At 39.8% G+C, this 10,220-nt stretch overlaps 2 protein-coding genes across 2 annotated transcripts in view; one reads left to right on the top strand and one right to left on the bottom strand.

Moving 5' to 3' along the window:
* itm2cb (integral membrane protein 2Cb) overlaps positions 1 to 4,954 on the bottom strand; it is a 5,165-nt gene extending 211 nt beyond the window's left edge. The window contains exons 1-6 of the mRNA XM_054767408.1: positions 4,759 to 4,954; positions 2,997 to 3,137; positions 2,508 to 2,699; positions 2,309 to 2,419; positions 1,555 to 1,705; positions 1 to 578 (exon numbers count right to left, since the gene is read on the bottom strand). The exon at positions 1 to 578 is cut by the window's left edge and continues 211 nt beyond it. Of these exons, the coding sequence (XP_054623383.1) occupies positions 487 to 578; positions 1,555 to 1,705; positions 2,309 to 2,419; positions 2,508 to 2,699; positions 2,997 to 3,137; positions 4,759 to 4,845 (774 nt within the window). The 5' untranslated portion in view covers positions 4,846 to 4,954 and the 3' untranslated portion in view covers positions 1 to 486. The remainder of the gene's footprint in view (positions 579 to 1,554; positions 1,706 to 2,308; positions 2,420 to 2,507; positions 2,700 to 2,996; positions 3,138 to 4,758) is intronic.
* Positions 4,955 to 5,995: 1,041 nt separating this feature from the next.
* On the top strand, positions 5,996 to 8,688 carry hes6 (hes family bHLH transcription factor 6). Its single transcript, XM_054767737.1, has 4 exons — positions 5,996 to 7,227; positions 7,296 to 7,382; positions 7,507 to 7,588; positions 8,034 to 8,688. Exons 1-4 carry the CDS (start codon positions 7,186 to 7,188, stop codon positions 8,411 to 8,413), a joined length of 591 nt encoding a protein of 196 aa, XP_054623712.1. The 5' UTR covers positions 5,996 to 7,185; the 3' UTR covers positions 8,414 to 8,688.
* The last annotated feature ends 1,532 nt before the right edge of the window (positions 8,689 to 10,220 follow it).

The raw sequence follows: 10,220 nt of genomic DNA on the forward strand, positions 1-10,220 counted from the left end.
TTACAGTCTAAAGTCATATATATGCAAGGAGTGTGACAGCAAAGAGACCAACTATACATGAGAATGATGCTTGACATAAAAATAAATCTATTAAAAATCAACACGTCACATTATTCAATGCAGAGAAAAATCTATGTATATCATATATTGCTTAGGATCAAAAGTCATACACATCAGTCATGATTATAACATCTAAACTACATGAGGTATGCTTTGCCATTTTATAACATTACAAAAAATAAGAGTACAACAAATAACATTACAAAAAAGACTACAACAAATCAAATAAGTGCACAATGTGCTCTTAAATCACCACAACAAGAAAGGCTACATAAATATCTGAACATGTGAAACTGTAAAAATACAGACCATTTGAAATAAAAACAAAATTAAATAAATTAGTTAGACAAGTTGTAAAGTGCAGTTATAAGTCGAAAGAATTCAAGAGGTATGGTTTGAAAGTAGCTTCTGTGCTAGCCTGGCCGCTCAGAATCCGTTGCAGATCCTAGTCTCCACGACAAAAGGATTCTCAAAGTGGCGAATGCTCACACACTCCTTTGTCTCACGCCGCTCCACACCTGCAACGCAAGAGGAAAGAAAGTCAAATCAGTGACATTTTACTTGAAAATTTAAGAAAAAGTGCTATTTAGCTAACAGAAATGCACAGTTTCACATGTTTACATGACCACTCGTTGCTGGGCAGAATTTATAGGGATAGATCATTTCAGCCCACATAAGCTCAAACACAACTTACTTATTTTTTGACTGAAAAAACATTTTCATTGTAAAGCGACAAAAGCTACAATGTTTACAGTAATGTATATCTGTACAGTATATATTTTTAATATTAATGGATAGTGGGGGGCAGTACAATCTAGTGGAGAGATTAACAACTGCACTTGTACTACTTGTACTACAAGGACTGTACTATGAAATAAAAAAAGTTACCCTTAATTTTTTTTTTGCAGCACTGTATTTTTTAACCACAAAAACATTTTCAAAATATTTACTATTTATTATAAACAATTGTAATCCTAACTGTATAATTATTTCAACTTCTGTATTGTCTCAATTTATTGTGAGACTTTTAGGGTCACATTTTGACGATAAGTTAATGTTTTTTATTATCTGTCAATCCAGATTCGTACAACACAAGAGAAAGTCGTATGCATCATCTCCAAAAGCTATCATGCCAATCAAAAGGCAGTCATGAGTTACTACTCATCACACCAACCTCCACACTGAGTGGATGTGTCCACTCCACTACGAGTGACTCACAAGAGTTCCCAGTCTGCGCCCACACACAGAAAACAAGCTGTATGAGGGTTCTGATGACTACCAGGAAGTCTATATTTGATATACCAGGAAGTCTATATTTGATAAGTGTATTTTCCCTTCTTCCGCCACACCAACCACTCGGAATCCCTGTGACTCAAAGGTGTGATTCTTTCCTCCTTGTGAGTACAGACGACATCGCCATGACCTGGCGCACGTCACAAAACAGGCAAAAAAGACAAGGCAGCAGCAGAAGGAGAAAGTGTGCACTCCACTCACGCTGATGCTGGCTGCGGCGGCGGAGGCGGTACGTGTCTTTGCCGTGACACAGCTTGTGGATGTAAGGGCCCAGCTGCCTCATGCTCCTCACCCGACCCGTCACCACCATCTCCTCGTGGACAAGGTACGTTTGAGGGAGGTACGCCCCTCTCTGTGAAAAAATCCCACATGTAAATGTCAGTTTTGATGGTAAAATAAACTTTCAAAAATGTCCATCTTTTCCACCACACTAATGCAAGAATACATTTCTTATTTATAAAGAATATCCAATAAATATATCGAATATCAATTTTGTAATAAAAAAAATATCCAAAAAATATAAATGTAAAAAAAAAAAAACAATAATAATTTCCGGTGTATAATCCAGTACTTTTTTCTTAAACTTTGAACCCTGCGGCTTACACAGCGGTGCGGCTAATTTATGGACATCTCCTTTACTTCAGAACTACTACTAATTGTTTAAATGCTGTGCCGCTCACGAGTCAGTTAGAAACAGGTAGCTCTTTCTTTGGCAGGAACCAATCACAAGCTATAAGGGAAATGAGTTTTTACATAAGTCATGATTGGCTCCTGTCAAATAAAGAGCTGACTGGTTCTCACGGACTTGTGTGCGCCACAGTATGCCATTTTATGGCGTGGACACGTGCGGCTTATACACTGGTGCGGCTTATACATGAGATATTACGGTATTTCTAAAATGTAAGCAGTTTGGGAAGCTTGTATACAGCTACGGGCAATAAAGTGAAGGTCTCACCTGGACATTGACAAGCAGCTCCCAAAGGTTCCTTGGGCGCATCACCATGGTGGTGTTCAGCTCGGTAATGTAGCAATTGTCCAGTTTAACATCATAATAACCAGTCAGGCCCTGAAAATCAATAAGAAATACATTATATTACACATGTAATAACACACTTTTAAAGAGGAAGTGTCAAAAGTTAAATTGGGGAACTCACTCTCTCAAAGTCGTGGATGATGTCAGCAGGGTCGCAGGCTCCAAAGTATGGCACGGGAACGCTTATCTTCTCATAGTTTTCGTCCAAGTAGATGCCCACGTTCTCCTCCAATTCCTGGCGGCCCCTGAAGGGCGCATAAACCATGTCCTCGAAGACCACCCGACAGTGGAAGAATTGTCTTTCCTCCGTCAGCTGATGATGATATGGACAATGGAACTCAGTTGGCGTCAATTGGAAACGTATGATGAACTTATTGCGATGGAATAAAACATTGGCTCTGTCCTGGCTGCTCACTACAGTGTATTTGACAAGTTGCCGTCAATATAAAAAAAAAGACAGGTGTTTAGTTTGAATGAGAAAAGATGCGCCTCATAGGTGTATGCATGTTATTTTCTATGGGGAAATAGTACTAGGCCGTTGGCACTAAATCCAAGTCAATGCAGTCATGTTAGGGTATGACAGGTATTGATGTGGTGGTGCAATGCTGACCTGAGGAAGGAAGTAGTCAAGGTGGGCAAATATGGAGATCAGCCCCAGTCCTAACACAATAAGGACCACCACGCCACATGTTATGTAGCACAGTCGCTTTTGAAAAGGCTTCTCGGGCTTGACTGGAAGAGTCTGCTCCTCCTGGAAAGACAAAATACAATCCACTTAGATGATTCTCTATTAACAAGGAAAGATCATACCATACAGATGCAACCTCTCCCACCCATCACGTTCTACACTAAGCGAGCGTCTTTTGGAGGTTCTGAAATAGGACGTTTGGCCCCTCGCTGCAACTCAAAAGTGTAAAGGCGTTCCTTCCAAGACTTGGTGAGTCAGGCAAGGAGATCTGATAGACGTAGGATGGAGCGGGATGAGGCACACAAGCAGATGCCCGCCTACAGTCTCACAAGCAATCTGCCGCCATCACCTTACTACTGTTGCTATGGTGAGCGGAAGTGGGGAACTCTGACTGCGTCAGGCTCTGACGGAGGTGCTGGCTGGCACATGGCCCGCCTCAGGCCTATTCTTAGAGGCTCGCTTCCAGCATCCGTATTTGCGACCTGACTACACTGGTGGGAGTCAGAAAGAGCAGTCAGAAGGAGCTGGGATCCCTTTTGGCAGAGGACGACTTATTAATAGACAGGCGCACATCGAGGCTGTGACGCCTGTAAGAAACACGTGTGTTTACGTCATACTATATTTGCAGACGTGTGGTTGATTCATTGTCAGGATCTTGCACGAGGATTACATAAATAAGCATCTAAAGTTAGCTTATTCAAGAAAAAGGCTTATGATAAATTTGCATTAAAGCTTGTTTATACTATGTGTAGTGAGTCACCACCCATTGCATTAGGAACCTCCAAAATGGCAATGATAGTATTTAGTTTATTTTGAACATGCTTACCAAAGTTACATAAATGAACATCACATGTTTACAATTTCAATTAAAATAATTGATAACATTAAATATAAAAATGATTGAATCCTCATTGTAAGCTTACTTTACAGTATGTGCAAAGGTTAGACACTTGCAGTAGTTTGCCAGTTTGCCAACAAAATGAACAATTTAAATAGCATAAATCGAGTGAAACTACAAATGTAACAACAATTTAAATTGCATAAATCAAGTGAAACTACAAATGTAACAACAGGCTTAAAAAAATACTAATATCATATATAACACCTATCTGACAGTGTCAATCACAGCATTCTTTGTATGGACATGCAGGTCTTACATTAAGATTCTGTATGTGTGTCTAATGCTGTGACTTACATGTTATATCCACCATAACATGAGCTCCGTGCTAGATTAACTCTTTTCGCCTATGGATGATGAAAACAATGTGACGCCACAAAGTCGTTGCATTGCTGCATAGACTGAAATAATGTTTATTTAAAGTGAAATATATGTACACTACTAGTCAAAAATTTGGAGACACTTCCATTCAGCAGGATGCCAAAGTGTCTCCATTTTTTTTGACTGGTACTGCATGTATGTTAGGAAGCAGGTCGTGTGCTGCAGAGGTCTTCAAAACAAGGTGACGTCATGCAAAATACTGCACTCGTGCACTGGCATTTTACGCTGTGTTTCTCATAAACGTCAACAGATGCCGATCAACATATTTGATCTAAACGTACACAAACATCTGGCAACATTTGACTACAATTAAAACTCTGCCAATTTCGTTCAAGATCATGGCTGATAAATTATGTAATTATCTGTTTGCAGAATACAAGAAAATATAAAAGTATGCAAACTCACGTGAGCTTGAGGTATAACGATGTGGTCTTCTTGGTTTTCTTTGTCGGCCTTCTGCACCGAAACAGCCTGGAAGGTTATCTTCACCATTTTGTACTCTATTGTTTGTGCGTTTGTCTCCACTCGGGATGTAATTCGCCGGCTTCATGAAGCGAGTCGGGGAGGTTTTATATCCCCAGACAGAGTCTCCGTGACATCACTAGCACGTCTCCTGTGACGAACAAGCACCGTGTGGGTAACACGGTAGTGTCGCCTTGACACCGTCAAAATAAGAGCGCGGAGTCTTGGCTATGTGTTAAAGCACATAGAATACCAACATTTTGCAAGTTAATCGTATTTTAATAAAAAAATATAATGTAATTTAAATGTCATACGACTTTAGAAATTATGTTATAGACCCTTTAAGGTATTCTATTCCACGTCTTGCTCTTATTGTGAAGATAAATGCCAGATATGGTAGTCTTCCGTGTTCTAGTACAAAAGCTTGGGCGGCATCGTCATCATCCGGAAGTGGAGTTTTTCTTCAAAGTCCTTGCAACGAAGTGAAGTTTGTGCCAGATTTCCAACCCTGGCACATTTAATAACCTGTAGAATATTATAGAAATCAATTAGAATTTTTTGTTTTTGTTAGTTATTTGAGGCATGAGACCTTTATATGTATTTGCATTGTCTGTAAATATGTTACGCAATGTAAACCATACTATGAAACCAGAAGACATGAGTGCATATTGCTCTGTGTTGCGAAAAGTTTTATTAGTACGAACACATTTGGTTTACGTTATTATCCATTCCATTCATTACGTAGGATAATACTGTATGATATATATTGTCCATATAGTTGTTATAGGCTACATATGCACTATTACAAACCAGTTGTATGCACACTAAAATATGTAGTCTATTATAATAGAAATAGTATACCCCTCAAATTGCACTAATTGTACAAACTTTAAAGTACCATACCATGTATACATACTATACAGTATTATATTTACTATCATATATGTTGCTTTTTTCATCAACTGGTGAGTAACTTTTTAAGCCTTGATTTTTTTTAATTCGTCTTGAATGTTGCCTACACATTTTAACCAATTTATTATTATTATTATTTTTGAAAAGCCGTGTTAAACTATGAACAAGTCAAAACCTCTGTGATCAGGAAAGAAAATCCTAATACAACTATACTACCTGATGGCACACACAAAAGAGGGTTGTATTTGACAAATGGCTTCCAATTTACATTGTTTGTGCAAAGATGTGCTGATTGATGGCTCACAAGCCAGCCCACGAACAAGGGATTAATGATGCAATGTGCGAAGTGACTGGTGTATTTTGCTATGACTTATTTAACAGTTTCGAGGCTCTCTGTTATATTGCTGTGTTTTGTTTGGTTTGGGTTGGTTTAGGTTTTTGATGGATGGATAGCATTATTAGAACTTCTACAACAATACAATGTTTAGATGTAATAACCCTGAAAAGTGTTCCGGATAGACAACTCACCAAGCAACCACAGTTCTTGATGGCCACTTTGCCTATTAGTCTCCTTCACCATGAGCGAACAATGGCAATTTAATCAAGACAGGGAGTGTTAATGGAGCTGGAACTAGTCAATGTGCGATAAAAATCATTTTTATTGCATTATTAGAACTCGTATGAAAAGGCATTTGTGTTTGCTGATGGGCTGTACGCACAAGTTATACACGCAAGGAATAATGTACTAAAGCTGGCCGATCACAGTCTTTACAGTCCATGTGGGCAGGACTCAAGGTTAGCTTTTTTTGGAGGTACCATTCAGGCCTAGCCTACGCTGGCATTTTAGATTGACGCTGGAGCGTAAACCAGGATTGACAAGTGCTGAATGCTTTGAATGGGAAAAGGTAGCCAGCCTCATTTGGTGGACAAACGTAAAACTGGACAGTCTGCTGTCCAAATTAAAAGCGTAACAGAACGATTGCATGAGTTTATGTTCGAATAAATGTGACCTAAACAACGGCATTTTCTATTGCACTATAGAACTCTATTGCAAACTCGTGTGCTTTTTATAGCTTGAAGATGAGAGTGTCATAATATTTGGAACAGTAAACAGGAGCACTCCTCCAATGCATACCTGTTAACGCTCTATTTCCCGTCGCCATCCGGTTTAAATAATTGCACGTATTTTAACTTTCATTTTTATCCTGTTATTTTCCTTATTCTTTCCCTTATTTTCAAATCCCAATGTTGACAGGCATGCTCCCATGTTGTTTCTATTCTTATGTAAATAAGGCGTCATACTGTATATACCTAGCCCATGGCCCCCACACCCTCCCGCGCCGCTTACACGCCAGGTCTGCTCAGTCTGGCTTTGCTGAGTTGACCAAGCCATCTGTCCCCATTGACAAGATCCAACGTCTTTTCTGAGGGGCTACGATCACCTCACACACAGCCGACATGGACACAAGCAATCGCTGCAGTGCCAGAGTCAACAGCAAGGTAAAGAAAAGCCACCATTGTTGTAGTTAAAAAAAAATAGTTAGCTAATAACTCCATTGTGCTTCCAGATGAGGAAACCTCTGGTGGAGAAGAAACGACGAGCTCGCATCAACGAGAGTTTACACGAACTCAGGGTTCTCATGGCGGATACAGAAGTAAGAAAGTAAACATGTATGATGATTATTATAAGTCATTTGCTTCTTTTTAAAAACACCCTACGAATGCTAACAGCTAGCTTGCTACAGTCGCTAATAGTGGCGATGCGTTTGTCTGCCCCAGATACAATCAAAGATGGAGAACGCCGAAGTGCTGGAAATGACGGTGAAACGGGTGGAGAGCATACTGCAAAGCCAGGATCAAGGTAAACTAAATTAAATTGATGGTATGTTGATGTATGTTGTTGTTAGAATGTGGCTTCAAATGATGTCGTTTTACTCGAATACCCTCGCTTCCGCCTAGAAACAAAAATAGCTAACGGTGCATTCAAGAGAACTAGGAATTTGTAAAGTCAATCGTGTAACTAGTGAAAGTGCAAGGAACTGACACACACGTCGTAATACTATCTCGCTTTACGTGTAGATGAAGGTCAACAGAAATTCTTGGGGGAAAATGTTGTTTGTCGTAAGTTCCAAATGTGGTGTGAGCTATCTCGCCGGTTGTCTCGAATACAGCATTTACTGAGGCGCATAAAGTAAGCACATTGATTGTGGAATGGAGTACTGCGGTTACAGTTAGTCTTGTGCATCTGTTGCCGCGAAGAGTGAGCTATAGTTCCAAACATTTCTAACAATGTCTTGTTTTCCTAGAAGCGGACGCTGTCAACCGAGAGGCATGCGAGCGCTTTGCTGCAGGTTACATCCAGTGCATGCATGATGTGCACACCTTTGTGTCCAGCTCCCCGTGGATTGACCCCACAGTTGCCGCTGAGCTGCTCAACCACCTCCTGGAGAGCATGCCCCTGCATGGTCAGGACCGCATCCGTGTCACGCTGACTGACGCACTGCTACCTCCTGGTCTTCCGTCTCCTGGGCTGGTATCCCCAGCCCCATCCTGCATCTCCAGCGATGACCTCTGCTCTGACCTGGATGACACTGACTCAGAGCAGAGTCAGATTTCTTCTTCGGAGGAGGTTGAGCTGCACGATGCTGCTTTAAATTACTCCAAATCTGTTTGGAGACCCTGGTAGACTTTTTTTTTTTTTAAAAAGGTCTTCCTAAATCTGTATTTGATGATTTAAAACTGTAATAAGAATAGCAGTGATCCGTTAGGTGTCATTTTGGGTACAATAGGTCAGTATAAATGTACATATTTACTTGTCGAACATGAGTTGTATAGAAGATAGAACTACATTGTCAGCTTTGTATAAATTATTTCTCCCTTTGAATGCTTTTTAATGTATTTATCAAATCTTATGTTTTGAGTAGGCTACCTGGCCTTTGAATTTTCCAATAAATACCTTTGGTGACGAATGACTTTGTTGGAAATGTATCGCTTTGTGTTGAAAAGGAGCCGCTAAGTGCCCACTCACATGGATATTAGTTATTCTGCATTTGTACGGCACATTGTAGGCACGGTGGAGAGGCGTTAAAGATTAGTAATGCACTCACAAATAGGCCTTTGTCACAAAATAATAACTAACAACAGATAGATATATTGATAGTGAAGTAAGGCTGTTTTAAGTAGCAAAAAAAGGTTTATGTTAATTCACTGGAGACATGTCTGCACCCTCACATACGAGTCCCGGCAGGGGTCATAGACGTTGGTCTGCACACGCACATGCATACGAAAAGCTAGAATCCACCTTTAATTGTGTTTTGCCAGTGAAAGTAACACTTGCAAGTGAGAAAACCGTAAGATTAGTATTATTTATATATATAATATATATACTGTACATTTCCTTTGTTAAAATACACTGCAATTATGATACAGCATGCATGCATTTACACCAAGTGGAGCCAAAAATGACCTTTTTGACTCTTTGCAGACTCCACGGCTTTCCAAAGGTGCAAACGGCCACCGCAGGCTGCTGAACGTTCACACCTCATCATCATCATCAAGGTGTGAAGAGGAGGAAGGAATAAAGTAGTTGGCTTCAGGCTTTGATTAGACATGTTGACCCTGCAGGATCGGTCTCCTTTCATTTGCATTACGGAAGGCAACACTCTCCAGCTTTTCTTACACTGATTTTTTTTCAGATTAAATGCATCTTGTACTTTAATTTTTTTGTGAAGTTTTTCTGATTTTTCTGGAGAAAAGCGGCCTTCAGGAAGCCATGTTCATTGATTACACCTGAAAGAGCTACAAAATAATGCCCGTATTTGAGATAAAGCACATTTAGTACTTTAGTACTGTCAAATACTTCAAGATGGCCATTAAAAGCCCACTTAATGGCAATAAACTATTTTGCAAAGTGATCATTCATTAAATGGTCATCCCGTCATTTCAGCGGAGTGAGTGTTTGTCCAATTTAAGCTAATACGAACGCTTTGCAAACGAGCCCTGAAAAGACAACCATGCAAAACCCTCCAGTGAACATTCCTCAATGGTTTATTTTAGGAAATTAAATAACAATATTTGCACATTAAAGAAAAGGCTACAGAGGAGGGAGGATAGAAGCAGTAGGAGTAAATAGGCCCAAATTCCCATACATCAAAGTGGAGGAAAAGGTCCCATCTTCACATTAACACCACTGCAATAACCCTAAAGTGTCTTGTCAAGTTGTTGTTGGAGCAGCAATGAGCTCCAGGATGTGTTCCTGTCCATTTTTTTTACGAGGGACATGTACCAAAGTTCTCCACAACTTTACATTTGAACCAAACGTATTATTTAACGTGTATAATTCTGTGCACTGTTCTTTTGTGTGCCATCAACAAATATAATGCCCCATTGTCATACATGTATTCATCTAACCATATTTGGATTAAGCTGCATAACAGAGGAGTGTCAAATATTGCAAACAGCCAAACATTTTGTTCAGTCAATACCTTTCCAAC

Source organism: Dunckerocampus dactyliophorus, chromosome 2 (assembly GCF_027744805.1).
Source record: "Dunckerocampus dactyliophorus isolate RoL2022-P2 chromosome 2, RoL_Ddac_1.1, whole genome shotgun sequence".
Classification (NCBI taxonomy): Eukaryota; Metazoa; Chordata; class Actinopteri; order Syngnathiformes; family Syngnathidae; genus Dunckerocampus; species Dunckerocampus dactyliophorus.

Excerpts from the sequence above, each read along its gene's own strand:
- hes6 (XM_054767737.1), top strand. The coding sequence starts at position 7,186 with ATGGACACAAGCAATCGCTGCAGTGCCAGAGTCAACAGCAAG. Across the intron at positions 7,383-7,506 it reads TTCTCATGGCGGATACAGAA|ATACAATCAAAGATGGAGAA; the intron begins GTAAGAAAGTAA and ends TGTCTGCCCCAG. Across the intron at positions 7,589-8,033 it reads ACTGCAAAGCCAGGATCAAG|AAGCGGACGCTGTCAACCGA; the intron begins GTAAACTAAATT and ends TTGTTTTCCTAG.